At 42.8% G+C, this 21,366-nt stretch overlaps 1 protein-coding gene across 3 annotated transcripts in view; it reads left to right on the top strand.

The window, feature by feature from the left end:
- Positions 1-10,460, top strand: part of NKD1 (NKD inhibitor of WNT signaling pathway 1) — a 119,092-nt gene extending 108,632 nt beyond the window's left edge. For all 3 annotated transcript variants that reach the window (XM_060276089.1, XM_035117054.2, XM_060276088.1), the window contains 3 exons: positions 49-133; positions 4,842-4,972; positions 5,638-10,460. In XM_060276089.1, coding sequence (XP_060132072.1) covers positions 49-133; positions 4,842-4,972; positions 5,638-6,212 — 791 coding nt within the window. In that variant the 3' untranslated portion in view covers positions 6,213-10,460. The remainder of the gene's footprint in view (positions 1-48; positions 134-4,841; positions 4,973-5,637) is intronic.
- The last annotated feature ends 10,906 nt before the right edge of the window (positions 10,461-21,366 follow it).

The raw sequence follows: 21,366 nt of genomic DNA, 5'->3' as shown, positions 1-21,366 counted from the left end.
AACAATAGGAAAATGAACATGGTTTTTGTGTATGTGTTGTGGGGGCAGATCTTCAGAGCTCGAGGCACCGAACGGAAAGCAAGGCCAATGAAGAACTGAGGAGTTGTGAGAAGAAGCAGAGGGGCTCCCTCAGGTGAGCTGGAGCAAGTCTTCATTTGTCTCATGATTAGGGATCTTTAAGGTCAGCCCTTAGGATTTAAATTTTGTTTTTTAGGTAAGCCTACTCAGACCTGTCATTTTATTATGCATTTTTGATTTTTAAACCTCTGCTGGTTTCATCTATATTTTGATAAATGCTATGTCTCCTTGTTGTTTTGATCTTCATATGTATGTTTTCTTTTCTTTCTTTCTTTTTGAAACCATTTAGAAGTTTTTGTTTATTAAGCGGTATATGATTCTTTGCTAAAGAAAAAGATGTTGGGCTTACATCAAACGCTGCTGTGTCAGCTTGCTCCTATGTTGCCATGATGATGCATAGAATCTTGGAACCACATGGGTGGAGCCTATCAAACAGGGCCTTGCCACCTGATTCATTCATCGCCCAGCCAGGAGATAATCTGGTGAGAAGGCCCCATCTGATTGGCTGCGCCCTTGTAGTTACAGACTTCCAAGCATTACAGGCTTAACAGCATGTTCCATTTCAGTAATGATGTGTCCAGCTTTCTCCAGACCTTGCTTCAGAGGCTGCATTGCCAGCTGCTGCCAAATCCTCACTTCACTCATGGAAAGCTTATTGATAAGGAAATACCTATGTTTCTTTAAAGCCACCACCAATCTTTCTTTGCTTGCACTGCTCTCTTTTAGGTGTTGCCCATCTTAAGATGTTTGCCAACCACAAGTAAACACATGTAACTTACCTGCATGCTACATACAGCACTCATAATTGTATGCATCGGGGCAGTTTCAACTGGGAAAACCGCCTGGAGGAAAGGGCTAACCTCCCTCCCTCCCACCCCCACTGCTAAGGTCCCGATCCAAACCAGAGCCCTCTCACCTCCTGGCAACTGCATTTCACAATAAAGGGGGTAGCCATAGTTGATCTTTTGCAGCAAAATTGACAAAGACCCCTTTGGAACCTGAAAGGCCAACAGATTTATAGCAGCATGAGTTTCTGCTGGCAGGCAACAACAATGTACAGTATGAAGATCGGAAGCAGGATTTCTTGTGAACCATTTAAGGAAAATGATGATCTGTGCTTTAAAAAAGAATTTTGAGAAATGCCCTTCAGAGAATAATAAAAGTGTGTGTGTGTGTGTGTGTGTGTGTGTGTGTGTGTGTGTGTGTGTGTTATTTTTCTGGTGTGACTCAGGGTGCATCAGTTTCCAGCAAAGCAGAGAGACAGTGGTCCCTTTCATGCACAGCTGCAGGTATACTTGCAGCCTTGAAAAGATTAGATAAAACAGGATTTATTTGAAGTTGTATCTCCTGAAGGAATGCACAATATTGTTTTGGATGCCAGTCTGGGAAGAGACCTTGTTTCCCTGAAAAGCATCTTGTCATGTTGTTGGCAAAGATTAGCAAAGAGAAGCATTTGGCTAAGATTTGCCCCAATATCATGCCTTTTCATCAGTTTTGTTCATGTATTTTTGATGTCTATCCCACCTTATCCTCGGGGCACTGTGCAGGTAGCAACACATTTAAAATGCAGCACAGTGAAAGTGCCGAGTTATGCCCGCTTGCCATCTAAAAAACCATTGCAGAACAGATTAAAACAATCCTTCATCTTCTTTGCCTGCTTCTTTGTTTTTTTACATGCACAATTATAGAACAACAACAGCGTCTGCAGATATTCTCAGAAATGGGCTTTGGTGACTTTGCACAGTTATGGGCAACTGTTGAGACCCTCTCTCTATTTCTGCTACGGCTCTTTGAACCAGGGTGCTGTAGTGGTTAGAGTGTGTCACATTAGTACCTGGGAGACCAGGGTTCTAGTTTGGGTGACCTTGGGCCAGTAACTGCTTCTCAGCCTAATTTACCACCCAGGGATGTTGTAGGGATTAAATGAGCAACCAACCTTGAGCAACCTGAGGAAAAGGTGGGCTATAAATGCAATAAATAAACAAACTTGGAATGTGACTGGTATCAGGATGTGACTGGTATCAGGTGTGTCATGGAATGTGACTGGTATCAGGTGTGTCATGGATAGGGATCTAAAGCTTGCCCCAGGCTCGAAGGGGAGCCCTTGACATACTATCCTCTATGGGCCCATTCCTGCACCCCTCACCCACTCTGGCCTTATCTGGTAGCAGCAGTGATCTTTCAATTGCTGCTGGGTAGCCACCATTTTATATCTCCCACAGTGGCCCCCAAGATGGCGTTGCTCCACAGCAATGTAGAAACTTTAACATGGTGCCTTGTAGCCACTTACTAAGGATGGACCTCCCTCACCATTGGACCCTGCAAGGCCTTTGATTCCCCAGCAAATGCCTGAAGAGGCCAGTTGCTACTGTTTGCCGCCAAACCAGGGAGGACTGGTTGAAAGCATAGTCCAACCTTGGACGAAAATAATCAAGACAACAATCAGATAGCATTTTTAGAGAAACTTGGCATGATGCTCCTAGCCAGGAATTGGGAGATCTCTTGATCAGGATTGGCCCACTATGTTTCCTGCCAGAGTGGATCAGCAAATGATGCCCCCTATACAAGTCAAAGGGGACGCAGGTGGCGCTGTGGGTTAAACCATAGAGCCTAGAGCTTGCTGATCAGAAGGTCGGTGGTTCGAATCCCTGCGACGGGGTGAGTTCCTGTTGCTTGGTCCCAGCTCCTGCCAACCTAGCAGTTCGAAAGCACATCAAAGTGCAAGTAGATAAATAGGTACCGCTCCAAGCAGGAAGGTAAATGGTGTTTCCATGCGCTGCTCTGGTTTGCCAGAAGCGGCTTTGTCATGCTGGCCACATGCTGGAAGCTGTACGCCGGCTCCCTCAGCCAATAACACGAGATGAGTGCCGCAACCCCAGTGTCGGTCATGACTGGACCTAATGGTCAGGGGTCCCTTTACCTTTATACAAGTCAAAGAGCATAGTCTCAAGGTGGCCAGGTTCTTATTCTGACACTTGAAAACATCCTACAAATGCCTCTTCCACGTCCTGGCTGTAAAAATACCGTAATAAATTCAGTGGCTACCAATTTGCTATTGAGAGGGGTATGTGCAAAGAAAGTTATCTCTGTTGTTGTTGTTGTTATTGTTTAGTCGTGTCTGGCTCTTCGTGACCCCATGGACCAGAGCACGCCAGGCACTCCTGTCTTCCACTGCCTCCCACAATTTGGTCAAACTCATGTTGGTAGCTTCGAGAACAGTGTCCAACCATCTCGTCCTCTGTCATCCCCTTCTCTTTGTGCCATCAATCTTTCCCAACATCAGGGTCTTTTTCAGGGAGTCTTTTCTTCTCATGAGGTAGCCAAAGTAGCCTCAGCTTCACAATCTGTCCTTCCAGTGAGCACTCAGGGCTGATTTCCTTCAGAATGGATAGGTTTGATCTTCTTGCAGTCCATGGGACTCTCAAGAGTCTCCTCCAGCACCATAATTCAAAAGCACCAATTCTTTGGCGATCAGCCTTCTTTATGGTCCAGCTCTCACTTCCATACATCACTACTGGGAAAACCATAGCTTTAACTATACGGACCTTTGTCGGCAAGGTGATGTCTCTGCTTTTTAAGATGCTGTCTAGGTTTGTCATCACTTTTCTCCCAAGAAGCAGGCGACTTTTAATTTCGTGACTGCTGTCACCATCTGCAGTGATCAAGGAGCCCAAGAAAGTAAAACCTCTCACTGCCTCCATTTCTTCCCCTTCTATTTGCCAGGAGGTGATGGGACCAGTGGACATGATCTTGGTTGTTGTTGTTTTTTATGTTGAGCGACAGACCATATTTTGCACTCTCCTCTTTCACCTTCATTAAAAGGTTCTTTAATTCCTCCTCACTTTCTGCCATCAAAGTTGTGTCATCTGCATATCTGAGATTGTTCTGTTGCATTTTAGCAGTTACACAAATCTCCTTGAAAGGGTCAGGCTTTTTTGTGTCTTTTTTTTTTAAATGACTTGTCTGTTTTTGTTCTTTTAAATAAATTGTTTACATATGTAGACATCGTTCTGTTGGGACATGGTGCATTTTATTGTGCCACATTCTTGGCCTCGTCGTCGTTAAAGCTAAGATTCTTCCCATTTCTCCTTTCCTTGTTTGGCTCATAAATGGCTGGTATTTCAGAAATTCATTCTCAGGAAATAGCTCTGCTATATATGAAATGGTAGTGTTTGAACAAGAAAGAGAGATGGACTTATTCAGCCAGCAGTTGATCCAGCTTTATTAAAACTATTTCCCCTCCAATCGGGAGTGTGTTCTTTATCTCCTGGAGTTTTTACCTGCAATCTCCCCTTTGCAAAATACATTAGGATTGCAAGGGGTACCCCATGACCAACTATTATTATTTTAAGTATTTATATCCTGCCTTTTCCCCAAGCTGGGATTGAAGGGATCTTATAACATTTTTAAACACCATTGTAAAATACAAAGTAATAAAAGCAAACTTGTTAAAAACAATAAAATACTTAAAATTGTGTTGAAGCATTGGTCTGCCTCGCTCTCTCTGCTGCTACAGCTGGGACCCCACCCTCCAAGGTGTGTTCCCAGCTTCCTGTAGGTGCTGGGACACCAGCAACATTACACGTGTGCTACTATTGAATATGGCATTGCAAGGAATTCCAGCAAGGGTGAATTTTGTAGGAGCATTGCTCCCAGAAGTACTGACCGTCTCGTAACTTCAAAACAAAGCTCATCATTTCAGTGTGTGCTCACTGATTTGGATATAATAATATGTGCATTGCAATTTCCCTTCCTTCTCGCAGGTACCACCATGGTGAAGCCAAAACTGAACAGAATGGATGCTATCGTCATTGTGTTGATGAAAACATTGAAAGGAGAAACCACTATTTGGATCTTGCAGGAATAGAAAACTATACGTCAAAGTTTGGGCCAGGTATATTATGCATTTTCTGTAATTTAGCTGCTCCCTAAAGAAGCTATTGTAGTGATCTATTTGTTTAATATCTCATGCTCTCTCTCTCTCTCTCTCTCTCTCTCTCTCTCTCTCTCTCTCTCTCTCTCTCTCTCTCTCACACACACACACACACACACACACACACACACACTCTTAATATTTTATTTATTTATTTATTTATTATTGGATTTTTCTTTTTTTTTTTTTAGCTGTTTCTATTTTAGCTGTAAGCCGCCTTGAGTCCCTGTCAGGGAAAAAGTGGGATATAAATAAATACAACAACAACAACTATAACTATTATTATTATTATTATTTAGATCTCATCTATTCCAACCGTCCTTTTTATTATTGTTAAAATTGGATGTTTAGACTTGTAGGTGCTCAAGTAACTGGAACCCAGTGAGAACTAAACTAAAATTTCCAACTCTATTGACCAAGTGTAAAAATGATCATTTATACAGCTGCTACGGAGCTGCTTTTAAACAAAATATTATTATTATTATTATTATTATTATTATTATTATATTTAGCTCATCCTCTGTTTGGTACATTGGTTTATTTTTCTTCAGCTGCTTCCTGCTTCTGTTGTCATATCAGTACTTAGAGCCTTAAAATGACCAGGTGCTCCACTTCTTCTTTCTCAGGATCCCCACCAGCGGCTCAAAAACACGACCCGCCCACCCGAGTCGCAAACCAAACGAGGTCCCGTTCCCATGAGCCAGAAATCTTCCACGCCCACCAGCGCAGATCTCCAGCAGCGGACCCCGGCCACATCAGTTTGATGGAAGCCTCCTACGCAAAGCTTGCAGAGATACAGCAGAGGCTGCGGAGCCAAGATGCGAGCAGGCATTTTGCAAAGTCTCCCAAAGCTCAGAGCAGAAATGCCTCTTCTGCCAACGCAGGGAGGGCCGTAAGGAGTAAGCCCGTCCAAGGGGCCTCCGTTCCGATGGCTTCCCCCACCACGCGGCTGGGCCCAAACCTCCCTTACCTCCCCATGCAGCCTCAGCCGGCTTACAAGAAACACAAGCAGAGGGCCAAAGAGACTCACCAAGTCTGCAAAACCTTCCAGCCCCCCGGGACGGTTTTCGAAAAAGAGCATGTGAGAGACCTGCCTGCTGTCATCTTGTACGAAGGCCAAGTGGGGCAGATGATTCAGAGACACGAGCACCACCACCACCACGAGCACCATCACCACTATCACCACTTCTACCAGACATGAAATGGACCCCCTGCTGCCGTCCGTTAGTGAACCATCCTGATATGAAGGAAGCCTTTTTAGCTGCCACACTCCGGAAGAAAAGTGTTCTTCTTATTAACCTTGTTGCTACTCCATTAATATTCTGCTAGCACCCATCTTAGGAGTTATATGAAAACACTAAGATTAATAATAATAATAATAACCTAACACTATTTATATTATGTGGGACTGTGTAGCTTACTTTATGAATTTGTGGATTTAAAGTTTGGCTTATACAAGAACACCCGTGCACAAGAGCAAACAGCCATATCTATCATCACGAGGAGTGTTTGAACACAGGTTGTCAATGCACTTCTGGCAAGGATCCCTTCCTCCGCGGTAACTGGAAGAGATGCTGCAAAACAATATGGCTATGACACCCAGCTTGTCCCATTCGTTGCCTCATTGCACACAAGCCCATCATCAGGGGAGCAATGTTCGAAGGTTCTGGACTCCGGGAATATAAACAGCTGCTACCTCTCGTATAATTCAGAACTTCTTAATGATTGTATTGTGCTATGTCGGGGTGGGGCTGGGGGGGTGGTGGTTGTTTTTATTCGATTGCATTCATGTAGCCTGTATATGTTTTACTCCTCACCTCCTTACAAGCTATATCTTAATATTAATTATGTGGAAATAACTAACTATATTTGTCAACAGAGCTACATTTTCCAACTTATTTCCCCACCCCCTTTTTTTCTACCATTTTCTTTTTAAACAGACACCTTTACAGTCTGCTTTATATATTGGGTAGTATTTAAACATATATTTTCTCTTTCTTATCGGCTGTTGTGTGTTGGAAAGCCATCGTTAAGGAGTGCGTTCCATTGCAATCTGGATAGGGGCTCTTCATAGGATCTGTGGGGTCTTGGCACCAGAAGAGTGAAATAGGCCTCAGAGGCAAGGGGGCGCAGGTAGACTGCACCCATTTATCCCTTCTTGGTTGTCACCCTGTGATGACATCACAAGTTGGTTTGTTGCTGGCTTCAGCCAATCTCCTGAGGGTCTTACTTTCACCATTTCACCACCACCACCACCCCACACACCACTTTGTATATCAGATGCCTTCCTCTAAATTTGCTTTGGGTGCCATTTTGACAACAAAGGCATATAAGACAGCAATATTGTTACTCAGCTGGGCCATTGCTAACTTTCACTTTTCAGCTTATAGTTTTCCTATTTTTTTAGGAGTGTATGGGCACACATACACTCACATTAAATAGGTTGCAGGTTGTGTATTTCTTCTTCTTTTGCTTGGTTCTCCTGCTCCTTCATTTCCCAACATTGTTCTTTTAGAGAAAGAGAGTTGTGGACAGAATCTTGCTTTTCTCACCTGTTAAACATTGGCAAATATATATAAATATATATATAAATAAATATAAATATAAATATATAATGAATATACACACTCTCAGGTACATTTTTTGTGTTTTATACAAATCTGTGGGTTGTTTTTTTGAAAAAATTTTAAGCATTTTAATCTTAAAGCAGTGACTCTTTGGACATGCTCTTTGAACATACAAGTATGTGTGTTCCTTCACCCCACCCCAATCTCCCAGCTGCTTTTTGATTTTTGGTTCTGCAGCATCTATTGCTTCTGCCCATTTCTTTAAAAACAAACAAAAATAATCTGTCTTCTATTCTCCCCCTCCACATTCCTATCAGATGACCTCCATCCCATAAAGCAGGTTAAGTCATGATCTAAAACAGACATCCCCAAACTTCGGCCCTCCAGATGTTTTGGACTACAATTCCCATCATCCCTGACCACTAGTCCTGTTAGCTAGGGATCATGGGAGTTGTAGGCCAAAACATCTGGAGGGCCGCAGTTTGGGGATGCCTGATCTAAAAGGTCATGACTGGCTGTCAAAGGTAAACCTGGAGCAAGCATGACCAAAGAGTTGGTTAGCTTGGGACCAGCAACTAGAGACTACTGGGCCAAATTGGTTAGAGCATGGTGCTGAGAATGCAAATGTTGCAAGTTCGATCTCCATATGGGACAGCTGCATATTCCTGCATTGCAGGGGGTTGGAATAGTCCTCAGGGTATCTTCCAACTCTACCAATTCTATGATTTTCTAAAATCCTAAGAACAGAAGAGCCTGCTGGATCAGGCTAGTGCCCTGTCTAGTACAGCAACTTGTTCTCACGGTGGCCACCTAGATTCCTGTGGGAAGCCAGCAAGCAAGACCAGAGCCCAACAGCACTCTGAGGCATACCACTTCTGACAGTGGAGGCAGAAATTATAGTACATTGTGGCTAGTAGCCATGGAGAACCTTATCCTCCATGAATTTTTCTGATCCTCTTTGAAAGCCATCAAAGTTGGTGGCCATCACTAAAAAAAAGATCTTGGGGAGGGGTTGTTCTAGGGATGCACTTCCCCTCTGGCCACAGTCCTTGGCCCCTTTACCAGTCAACAAGCTAGTAAGCCAGGACCCCTTTGTTGCATTTGCAAGTTAAAAGGAAGTCTCTGACCACACACACACACACACACAAACAAAACAGTGTGGAATCTTTTTTAAGCATTTACTTTTGCTTTTATCTTCTTTCAGTATTTGTAATTGTTGTTGTTTACAATATTGTGAGATGTTCTTCCATTTTAAAAAATACTGGGGAGCCAGCTCAAATTTTGATCAGTTCAAAATGGGTTGTTCTCTTTGAAGAAGGAAGCGTGATGTGCACAGTGACGGCAAATACATTGAAGAGTCTGACCTGGTTGTGGCTGGTGATCAGAATTAACACTTATTCATTAGCTCTACAACTCTTGCCTCAAAAAGAAAATCTAAGCAATGCTTTCCCCTTCCTTTTAAAACAAAACCAGCCATGTTTTCAATGAGTGTTATTTTCCTTCTGTCAACATTTGGTCCAGTTATGTCTGGCAAGATCTTTTAAAGTGTGTTAATCTGTGTGACAGCTAGCCCATTTGGTTTATCCTTTGAATTTCTAAAGTTTTTTTTTAAAAAAAGATTATTTATATGCTGAATTTTTTTTGTATAGAAAACTGGGGAGGGGAAAGTTGGTTAGAACAGTCTTTACTTAACCACTGAGTTGTTCTAGTCTATTTTGCTGCTTGTGTTATCAAACCCTTCCTTTCCTCCAATGTATATATAATTATGGACTACAAAAAAGAAAAAAAGGCATATCACATGCCTAGTAGAAGGAATAAGCTTATTTATATGATAGTGTTAAACAAAGTCTGATGTATCCAAGTGATTTTTGTTATACTGCATGCAACCCCACGAGTGTAACACATTCCATTGGAGAAAAGATGCCATGTCTTTAGGTTCTTAAGAAAGTGGTGTTTGTCGTTCCCTTTGCTGTTTTCTTCCTATCTGTTGTATGTTTTCCACATACAATCAGGCAACTCCAACAATGCAGAACAACATATCTCTCTTTGACACAGAAGGAGGTAAAGAAATCACATTAGCAATGGTTTTAGGAGTCTTTAAGGGGACGTGGTCTATCTAAACCACAGAGCCTAGGGCTTGCCGATCAGAAGGTCGGCGGTTCAAATCCCTGTGACGGGGTGAGCTCCCGTTGTTCGGTCCCAGCTCCTGCCCACCTAGCAGTTTGAAAACATGTCAGAGTGCTGGATTTAATGGCCAAGGGTACCTTTACCTTTACATTTAAGCAACACTCCTCCCAATAACCCCCCCCCCCCCGGCAATCCATTTTGTTCAGGAGAGAGTCATGGATGTGTTGGCTACAAGATTTTTGTTGGGTTAGTCCAGGCATCCCCAAACTTCAGCCCTCCAGATGTTTTGGACTACAATTCCTATCTTCCCCGACCACTGGTCCTGTTAGCTAGGGATCATGGGAGTTGTAGGCCAAAACATCTGGAGGGCCACAGTTTGGGGATGCCTGGGTTAGTCCAAGCATTGGCAGTGTGTTTTGGGGTGTGTTAATCTAACCTTTAAGATGTTTTTTCCCCCCGGATAAGCACCTTTTAAATCATTTTATAGGGGATTATATGTATGTGGTTAGGGGTAAAGGATAGAAATCAACTCAAGGTTGTGCTAGGAGAATGCCTCTCAAGGCTGGTTTTGTGTAGGTGCAAAATGGCAGTGACGTGATGTGAATGGTTAAATTTGCTCTTGACCAAAAGTTGCCAACACACAGTACGGTTGCCTAGTTCTCATTGTGGTGGTGGTGATGAGCTTGCTTCTGAGGTGCATTGTTTTAGGTTGCCAGTTGGGGGTTCAAATGCCTGAAAGCTCTTCCATAAGAGAATTTTTTTTACCTTGAACCTTGGCAGGTAGCATGCTGGAGAAAAGAAGGCTATGCTGGAACCGTAAGGTGCCAGAAGAGCCCTGCTGAATCAGACCAAAGGCCAGTCTAGTCCTACATTCCATTTCCCATTGTGACACCCCCTCCCCTAATTGCCTTTGATAAGCTCACAAGCCCACAAGCAGGGCAGCTATGCACCATCTAGAAAGAAAAGCCACATTACAAAAAGATCACGAGGTGTCCTAAACCCCTAGCCTACTTGGTGGCAAGTCAGTATGTCAAATCCCCAGTCCAGTTTCACATGCCCAGTGTCCCACAGAGATTCTGGGGCATCCCAAGTCAAGGTCCATCAACATGGGTAGTTGAGCAGGAATCTCAGTTCTGCTGCCCTTTTACACTTTGCTGCTGATTGCAGCATCTGGGCTTGATGAGCCATGTGACCCTCACCTGTTCCAAGCCTACTCCAGCTGAGAAATCACAAATCTAAAGCTAGTGAACCTCACCTGGCCAGCTAGGGAGCTGGGCTGTTGGCCCTTGCCTGTCTCAGCCTCCTGGAACACATCGCCCACTGCTCCCTACACTTCAAAGCCCACCATGTTCATGGAGACGGGTCCCTCTGGATCTGTTGATGAGTCCTGCTGTTCTGGTTCCTGTGCACTGACCCCCATCCCTTCATCATCTTCCATCACCCTGTGAGTACTTCCTACACCAATCTTCTCCTTCCCCATTCCCAGCTTGCTCCAGTGTGTCCCAGTCCCGGCGACACCCCTCCTCGCCAGGATCCTCTTCCTCCTCCCTGTTGACTTGCTTGTTCATGGCATGAGGGTGCAGATTTGCACAAAATGTGCATGTGTCACATGTCCAGAATATTGAAAAATTCAAATAGAAAAGATATGGTAGAAAGACTGGCCAGGTGATCTGTATTCTCTCTAGGGATGGAGGTAGAGTTTTTGTTTTGGTTCACATTTAAAAGGCAAAGTGAAATGCAGACAGCCTTCAAAATGCTCACTCCTCTGATTTTGCAATGCAGTTTTCCACCCCCATAATGTGTACAAAAATGCACATGCTTGGATAAAGTGTATATGTGTTAATAAGAATTACGGGCAAAAATGCATTATATTGGGAGGACTTGGACCAGAAAACTCTTCAAATATGTGACCGTTTCAAATGGAGAACTGCTCTCTGTAAAGGAGGACACACAACCATCCTAGTAATACCCCTATTGCTACAAACGCCAAACTAATATTCAATGGCCTATTACCTGGGGGTTATATAGAGTTATTGGTGTCACCACTGTGGGCTTCCTGGTTCCATGATAGGGCCTTTTCAGTGGAATGCCCTCCTGAGTGACGTGCATCTGTCTCCCTCATTGCTTACTTTCAGGAGAAATCTAAAAACATTCCTTTTTAGTCAGGCATTTGATAGCAGACACTGTTCCTGACAGCCCCGAGATCACTGGTTGCTATATATTCCTTAACTAGAATAATTTCCAAATGTTTTTAATGCTTTATCATTGCTGTGTTTGCCACCGTGGGTTCCTTCAAGAGGAAGGGCAGAACATAAAACAATAAATTATTATTAATATTTTAAAGCCTCAATTTACACTGTTAGTCACCTTTCTGCTAAACTAAAACATAACCAACAAGAGCCTGCTGGATCAGGCCAATGGCTTATCTAGTCCGGCATCCTGTTCTCACAGTGGCCTGTGGGAAACTCACAAGTGGGACCCTTACAGTGATTTCCAGCAACTGGTATTCAGAAGCATTGCTGCCTCTAACAATGGAGGTAAAAACACCTACAAGTTGATACTTTTTCCCTGTTGGGCAATTGCTCCACCCCCTGACCATTTTGGTTTACTTTCCCACAGTCTCCCTGACCTGCTAATATGTTCATGTGTCTAAAGGGACATTTTTGTATGTGAGCCTCCACCTGTGGATTAAAGTGGTACATCCCAGACCAGCAGTTGTAAATTAGGTAATTCTAAAACTGGATTTAATGATCTTACCAGGGGGGTGCTGCATTTGAGGGTCATGCAAAGTGGGGGCCCCAAATACCAATCCTCATGACACCGCTGGTTCAGACACAGGTTTTACCACCCAACTGGGAACTAAGCTTACCTCCTTTTGGATCAACTGAGTCAGGACATTGAACCTGCAAGCTTCCAATGGCACTGTAAGTTTTTCTGTCAGAAAAGATGGCAGCAAAATGGCTCCCGGGTACAGAGGAAGGGGGAGAAGGTTCATCTTTATTCCAATCAATGGGTGTTTTGTCATTGATCTCTGTAGAGATAAGCTTTCAATGAATCTAAGGTGAATACTGAAGGAAATAATACAGGGTGTCTTATGTGGGGGTTGGCTGGTTGAGATGTTTTGTACACTTTCCAAAATGCAAACCATATCTTGCTGAGATTTTGTGAAATGCAAATGAACTTTAGTAACATGGCATCAATGTGCTTTTTTAAACAAACAAATCAGTTATGTAGAAACATACAGTATTTAAATACTGTCTTGCATTTGTATCAATGTGCATTAATTGTGAATAACTGAACATGTCTTGTAGCACAGTTTATGTTCTGGATTATTTTTTATTCACAGAACTCTTAAGCCTCCATAACATTTTTGTAAAAAAGGAAAAAGGAAAAAAAAAGGTTGCTTTTCAGTATTTTGTATAGTTAATATAGATGGTTTTGACTAAATGCTTTATTTATTTAATAGCAAAACTGTGCCAAGAGAAACCCCTGTTAATTAAAAATTTTACTAGTTCAGACGTTTTCTCCCCTTTCTTTTGTTAAGTTCAGCATCATCATTCCTTCAGTTCTCATTTCATTTTCATTCATTTGTATTCTAGACTTTTTTTAAAAAAAAAAGCAGAATTGTTTTGGTCATATGGTCGAGGACCTTCACTGATGCTGCGGCAAACTCCTCTTATGTTGTGGTTGTTGCGTTGTTGGAGATTTGTTGGAAATGCCAAAAAAATCCAAAATGCATTGTGGGGTGGGGGTGGGGGAGACAAAAGGCTGTTCAGGTCTGTATGAAATTTACAAGTGCTACTTTAGACATACAGGTGCAAATTTAGAAAGTTGCTTTACTTTAATTAGAAATAGAATGCATCTCACCACAGTGGGGGATACTTTGCCCACTTAGCCAGGTGCTAATAGGCAACATGTGCTTTCCTTTCATGGTAACCATCCATGCTATACATTTAAAGCAGTAACATACCACTTAAACAGCCACACCTTTCTCTAAATAATCATGTGGAATGTAGTTTCTTAAAGTTGCTGAGAGTTGTTAGAGGATCCTTATAACCTTCACAGAACCAAAGTTCCCAGGGTGGTTTAACCATCAATTCCTCTTCTCGGGGGAACTCTGTGAGGGGAATAGGGTTTTTTCCTAAGCAGCTTTCAGCACCCTTATCAAGCTACACTTCCCAACTTTCTTGGTGTGGGCTTTGTGTGACTGTTCAAAGTGATAATCATCATGCTTTGGTGCTGTTTACCTTTAAACCAGGCTTGGACTTGTCAGCCCATAAAATGGTGGGAGCAATGCAAAACCCGAATTCAGTTTTCAAAAAAGCCTGAGGCCTAGTCAGGAACACCTCAAAAAGCAACCTGCGTCTTGAGTAGATGGAATCTTGATTTGACAACAGATTTCCAGCATCTGTGGGGACAAACTTTTTGATCGACCTAAAGTTCGGTCTTTTGCCATGAGGATTAGAAATTTTCTAAGACAGTGAGGCCACATTTATCAAGAGCAACCAAGGGAGGAGTCCCCCCCCCCACTCCCCAATTCCAGCCCCCTGGGCCAAACTTAACATTTTAGATCTCTAAAAAGCAAGTGTTTTTGTCCTCATGAAAACACCACCTCCATTACTAATTCAGTTTCTGTATTGCTGCCCTGAGGGCACCACGAGCATTTGGCTGTGTTTTTCCTTGTTTCTTTGTCTCAGACCCTGAAGCAATAGTTTCCAAATTAGAGTGAATGTTAATTAGTTTCTTCAAATGACTGTGTGCAGTATCAACAATGCAATGGTGACTGTTGGCAAGGAGATTCTGGCCAGAGATCGAAATTGACTGTCAAGTTGGCTGGAAACACTCCTGGGTTGAAAAATAACTTGGCGGGGGTGAGGCTGGGCTTGTTGCTGGGTTTCATTCTTTTGAGTGGTCCTGTCTTTCCCTGGATACAACCTTGACGGTTGGTAGAAATGTTGCAGAGTTGTTAGAAGGCCCTGATGAAACCCTGGAGTATTTAATGTGTGGATTAGATATTCTTGGTCATTCTACCACACGCTTCACCAAAAAACCTGCTTCCTCCCTGCCTCCTGCAAAGAGGATACAGACAACCAAACTACCCCCACTGGAATGTCCCCATTTTGGGTCATCTGTATGGGCTCTTGCTTCCATCTTTTTTTTTTACTTGGGAAACCATCAGTTTAAAAACATCCAGCAGGAGGTCTAATCTGCACATACTGTACAGCAGAATCCTGACTGAACTGCTCTAGACCGAGAATTACATTTTTAAAATATCTATGAAAACACTGGATTATATTTTGATCATTATATATATTGATGTGCTTTTTAATTATTGTTTTTATGATTATTTTATCTTAAATATGTTAGCTGCCCTGAGATTCCTACAGAAAGAAGGGTGGGATATAAGCACATGGATGATAATAATAATAATACAATAATAATAATTATTATTAATAATAATATAAAAATGTGGAGTAGCATTCAAAAACAGAACCCCCATCTGCAGCCTACCAATTGGTCCAGGGTTCTAATGCCTCATTCCGCTTCATGTAAACACCAGCGGCAAAGTCTAGTCCTCAGATCTCTTCTGTAATTTTCAGTGCCTTCAAAACCTGCTTTTAAACAAAAGGCTGCAATTATATTTTGAAATCTAAAATCTGGGTTCAAAGAAGCAGCAATAAAACAAAAAAAATTGTACAATAAAAACCATTAAAAAGTTAAAAGGTAATTGCTTGCAAGTTTCAACTTGCACCTGGAACTGTCGCATCAAATAAATATGCAGTTGGCTGCTGCCCCTTTATCAGGTCATTCTAATATAGTGTAAGTATCACCTGATTGTGGCATTCAAAAATGTTTTATTTTGTGCAAGCACATATTCTATCCTTTGAAAATCGCATTTTGGGGTGCTTCCCAGTCCCCCACTGACATCAACTAAATGCATCTGCTGGATCAACAGCAACAAAAGCCATTTTCAAAAAACATAACAGAGTGAAGGATTCCTCTCTCCCACCAATAGAAGCTTTATACACATTCTTGTTTATTCTGCATCCAATTCACTCCCACTGCTGGTTTCAGAAGCGGTGCACTCCAGACATTTGGCCACAATCCATACCTTTCCTGACATTTCTTACGAAATACAGCCAGCTTCAATCCAAATTCAGGAAAATAATGGCCTAGCTGCATTTTAAGCTGTCAAGGAGTACACAGCCAGAGTTAAGGTGTATATCTACATCTTCATGCACATACGCACACCCAACTCTGATGTGAAATGTAGCTGCAACATTGGCAGGAGCAATTTAAGGGAGCTTGCAGATTTTGGGGGGGGGGGATATGACAAGGAGGTGGTTGGGGGGGCTGGGGGGGAGATAAACCTTATTATGTTTCTTTGCCAAAGGAGAAAAGAAACGATATTGACTTAAATGTGGGGAATTTAAAAGGGGCCATATGTTCTCACTTTGTGCTTTGTTTCTAATAGATAGACAGAAATCTTTTGAAGTGTGGATTGGCTCAGTGGGGTGCAGGCTTCTGTAGAGAAAAGATGCTAAAAGGGAGGATGTGAGAGGGCATATGAAACTCTATTAGCCATGCAACAGCAGAGAGAGAAAGGCAAATCCAATGATAATGTACATCTGTTTCAGGGAGTTTATAAGCTTTGAACATTTTTTATGTGCTGATAAGTGGATCCTTTTCTTACCATAACTTAGAACTTCAAAGGAGATTGTGTGGATAATGCAAATTGCTGAAATATGAGATTTTCCTACAAAGAGGTTTTCCAAAAAAAGAAAAAAGAGAGAGAGAGGAAAGAATTAAGGCTAATTGATGCCACAGTCTTTTATGTGCAGTGTAAAAACTCGACAAAAATTGATTTTTTAATATTTTTTTAAAGGGCATTGACGGAAAATATATTGGAGGCTGTTTCCCTCTCCCTCTCTCTCTCTCTCCACCCCCACCCTTTGTGGGCATGGTCTTGAAAGAGAGGCTTCTGTAAGTTGAACATTTGTCTTCCAATATCAGTGAAGCAATAATAATGTAGCATAAATTAAGAGACATAGCCTAGCTGTTAATGCTATCAAAGTCTGTCATGTCAGGGGAATGTTAAGAAACCACAAGTGGAAAGCAGAACAGAGTATGGAACGATCTTATCTGCTTCAGTCAACTGCCAATTTCATCTCCATAACAAGCAGCAGGATCACAGTATATTGCCATTGCTATTGTCACCTGTCTGCTCCATCTGGATGCTGAACAGGAACAATTAACCTATGGAACTCACTGGCACAAGATGCTAGGAAACCTCAGGTGTGAGTGGCTCATTGGTGTTTTTTTTGTTTTAAAGATAAGTGGACGTATCTCTCCAAAACAAACCATTCCCTCTACAGTATTTCCAATCTTTGGGGGCAAGGTGCCACCAAAACAACACCACCAAGAGGGAGCTATTTGCAGGTTTGCAGAAGTATAAAAAGAGGCAACTCCCTGAAACAGTTCAGTGAGAGCTGAGCTTGCTCAGTGTTGATGGAATGCTGACTGTTGTGAGGAGTGGAAATGGAGTGCCTGGAATTGTGAACAGAGAACACACCCCACACTAAAAATGTTTTGTTGCAGCCCCATTATCAAAAGCTAATAGCTATTACATCTGGCAATGAAATCCCATGTTCAAGGACAGCAAACTATTTCATTTATTCATTACTGGCAGCGGGGCAGAAAGACTGGACTTTAAGAAATAGGGGCAATTGTTAAGCATCTGAGAGCCACACGGCATATCTTCTTCTTTTGGTTGGGATTTTGGCTGCTTTGGATAGTCTTCCTTAGGGCTTTCTTGTTAGTTCTGACTGGCAGTGACTAGGCGAGATCTCTGTGTGACTTTCACAGGCCTGCTCCCTTAGATACTTTCCAAATGGAACTGCCCAGGAGTAAATCCAGGACATTTTCCCAGGTGCTAAGCATCTGGTCACTATGGAAAGGGGAGAATGTCAAGGACTGTATTTAGGTAGGGCTTTATTCCGTTTCACCAACATTTCCTTTCCTGACAATTTCAACATTTTACGGGATCTTATTGAAAGTTTAGCGATCATTTCCGCCTTATTTTTTCCCAGAAAAAGCTGGAAGATTGTGGGAGTGTTGCATTGTACCGTAATGTAACATGAGAAAAATCTCATAATTTAAAATTTAGCATGACATGTTGGTCTATCCATCAAACCACAGTTCCATAATGCAACAGGTGATGCAGTGAAAAAGGAACTTTAGAAGTTGAGACAGAAGTGCTGGGATTATAACCAGGAAAATGTAACACAACAAACCCCACGTCCGAATGAAGCCCTGTAGGCTTCCACTGATTTACCGTATATTCCGGCGTATAAGACGACTGGACGTATAAGATGACCCCCAACTTTTCCAGTTAAAATATAAAGTTTGGGATATACTCGCCATATAAGAAATACGACCCGGTGTATAAGATGACCCCCGACTTTTGAGAATATTTTCCTGGGTTAAAAAGTAGTCTTATACGCAGGAATATACAGTATTTTCTGTAACTCAGTGGAAGAGAATCTGCCTTGAATCCAGAAAGGCTGTGGATCAGTCCCTGCCATTATGGCAAAACTGGGTTAGGTAGATTGATAGACTATGAAACTAAGTCAGTTTCATAGAGTTGACAAATCTGTCATTGGAAATTCAGAATCAAACTCCTACCAGCATGGTTCAGTAGGATACTTTCTTCTTCTGACTCCCATCTGGAGCTATGGTGAGCTTCTCCCACAAGGCTGGGAGAGTGGTTTACTGAAGCATCAACCACTATATGGTGTGAAGCAAGCTGGTGATATCCTAGAATCAAGGATGAAGCAAGCAGAGGGAGACAAACGTGTTAAGAACAGAAATAATGAGGTGCTTTTTCCCCGCTCAGAGAAAATCACCTCTTACTTCATTCACAGAATTTTTCTGTTGTTGGCCATTGACAATTCCACAACAATGCATTAACTTTCTGTGACATCATGCAATAATTCCCATTTCTGAATGCACCCAAGATGAATCAGGGTGCTCCACTGGGAAAGCATTATATAGTAGTAGTAGTAGTAGTAATTCATTTATTTATACCCTGCCTTTTTGCCTGACAGGCCTCAAGGCAAGTTACACATCATATCTGTGACTGCATAGATGCCATACATTTACCACACATGGCTTCCCCCAAATTATCCTAGGAACTGTAGATTAAGGGTGCTGGAAACTGCAGTTCTACGAGGGGTAAACTATAGTTCCATTGTGACTTCAATGTGTAGTATGTACACAGCCTCTATGTGCGTCTATCCACACCAGTAACTGATGACAGGCCCTTTTCATCTCAGCTGGATCGTGGAGATGGGATGTGAAACCAGTGTACGAAGCAGAGCACTAAAGCGTTCTTCTTGCTGAAATGACGATGTCATCAGGCTAAAGAGAGAGAGAGAGAAGCGGAGAATCATGCCGGCTAATTAGATTCCCAAATGGCAGCTCATGCAGACTGGAAATAGCAGGCCCTTCTGTTTATTTGATTTCCTCGGTTCCACAGACATTGCTTTGATCAAAATAATGAGCGGAGTAGTTTATCTGAGGGGCTGCCAGAGGCATGTAGCACACCTTGGGATGCCACACATTGGCAACTGCCACCTGTCAATGCCACCTGAGTGGTACTGAAGAAGGCCTGGTGTGAAAGCCCTTCCATGTGTCTGCTTTCTTCACGTGCCAATTCACATGTTAATGTTGGCATGCCAGTGACTGATGGCCCAGGTGGGTCCACAGCTGAAGTGGTGGGACTACATGTGACTGGGCCATTATACTTGGTAAGCACATGTAAGTGTACGAAGAACTTTGCCAAGATAAGGACTTCCTGTGTGGACTTTGTCCTGTATATATCAGACCCGTGAGGCACATTTGCATAGGCTAATTTTTATATATAGGCACAAATTTAGGGAGACTTTCAGAGGGCAGAAAAGCAAAACCTGGTCTTGCTCTCAGGACCTATGGTGAGCTATGAAATGCTAAGACAGAGGTGTAGTGGTCAGGGGTAGGTAGTGGAAGACCTGTTACTATTTCTGCAGTAGGGTCCCTGTCTCCAGTGCCCCAGAGCTGCCCAGTCAGCATGAAGGGAGAGCTTTTTTTAGCACTGAGAAGTCTTCTCTGCACTGATTGGAGCCAAGCAGAGTGAAAGGAGGTGAGTCAGTCACAGGGGTTTGGCTCCTAGGGTCACTCTGTCAAGGGTACATGTGGAGAACCCTGAAGAGTTGTTATTCTGTATGCTCCAAAGCTAAGCATTTAGCAATGCTTCAAACACAAGGAGCTTTAGGGATAAGAGAATGGTGTGCCAGTTCTGTTGCATACAATGGAGCTTCCTGATAAACACAATTTAAGTCACCCCAAAATAATATATTGGAGTGCTCCCAACTATTTGCCCATGTACGTGTGCAGAAAATAGTACATCTGCACTGATTGTTGCAATGCATCCCTAATTATGATTATTGTAGGAGTATAAACTTATTGTATAATCTTAGAAAGTTGAATAATCTTAGAAGGATGTGAGGCTGTGACTATCATGAAAGAACCCAGCAATTCTGAAATTGCCATTACACTGCAATCCATCCATCCATCTATCCTTCCATCCATCTAGTATTTTGGACCAACACCTTTGCTTTTCAAACTGATACACGCCATTCCACTGCTACATGACTCATTCTGTTCCAGGTGTGCACAAGGCATCGGCTTTGTGACTACTTAAGTCCCACTGATTCCAAGAGGACTTAAATTGCAATTAGCTTTTGCTGTATGGTGCCCCAGATGTTCTATATCCTCGGGCGAATTGCAGCAGGGGTGGCTGGGGACAGACCCCACCACCTTCTTCTGATCCTCCTTTGAAAAATAAGAAAAACAAAAAGTGGAATTGCATCTGGGAAGCCAGAGTCCACTGGAAGCTGGACAGCAACTGGGAAGCAGATGTATTGCTAGACTCATTGCAGTTGAGTGGGGAGATGAAGGGGCTGGGAGGAGGGGAAGAAGCGGGCCTTTGTGAGCCAACTGCTTTGATCTTTGCAACCTAAGTCTGGCCAGCTTTACAAACACAGAACAAAAATCAATTACAGCACTCCATCCAGCAGTGTTTATAACTCATGGCACAAGCTTGGATGGCTTTATACTCCTCCAATTCAGAAGGGACACTGTCCAGGTTTCAAAGAGAATTCCTCCCTCCCTCCATAGAATCAACACATTTCAAATAGTATTTGAAAGGTTTTCACCATGTATCAAAAAGTTTGATGTAGAACTTTTATAATGTAAATAATGCAAGGCACTTCTATCCCTCAATTTGGAGGTGCAGGCAGTTGCCACAGGTGGCAGGCTGGGGACAGCTGGAAGGGGTGGCAGATCCTGGCACCGCTCACCCCTGCGCTTGTCACCCACTGCCCCCCACTTCCTCCACCTCCTCTGTCGCCCCCCACCCACCCCTCTCCAGCCTCTTTTTTTCCTCCCCCTGCTGTTTTCATCACACTGGGGCTTCCTCAGGCCATGTCCAGTTGCTTCAGGCAGCTGACGAGGGGGCAGAAGTAGAGGAGATGGAGGAGGCAGCTGGGTAATGCCATTTTCTGGTTTGCCTCAAGCAGCAAAATGTCCTGGGCCAGCCCGGGTACAGGGTATAAATCTAAC

This window comes from Zootoca vivipara, chromosome 6 (assembly GCF_963506605.1).
Source record: "Zootoca vivipara chromosome 6, rZooViv1.1, whole genome shotgun sequence".
Lineage (NCBI taxonomy): Eukaryota > Metazoa > Chordata > Lepidosauria > Squamata > Lacertidae > Zootoca > Zootoca vivipara.
The sequence above is the reverse complement of the archived record's forward strand: the minus strand, read 5'-3'. Positions and strand labels throughout refer to the sequence as shown.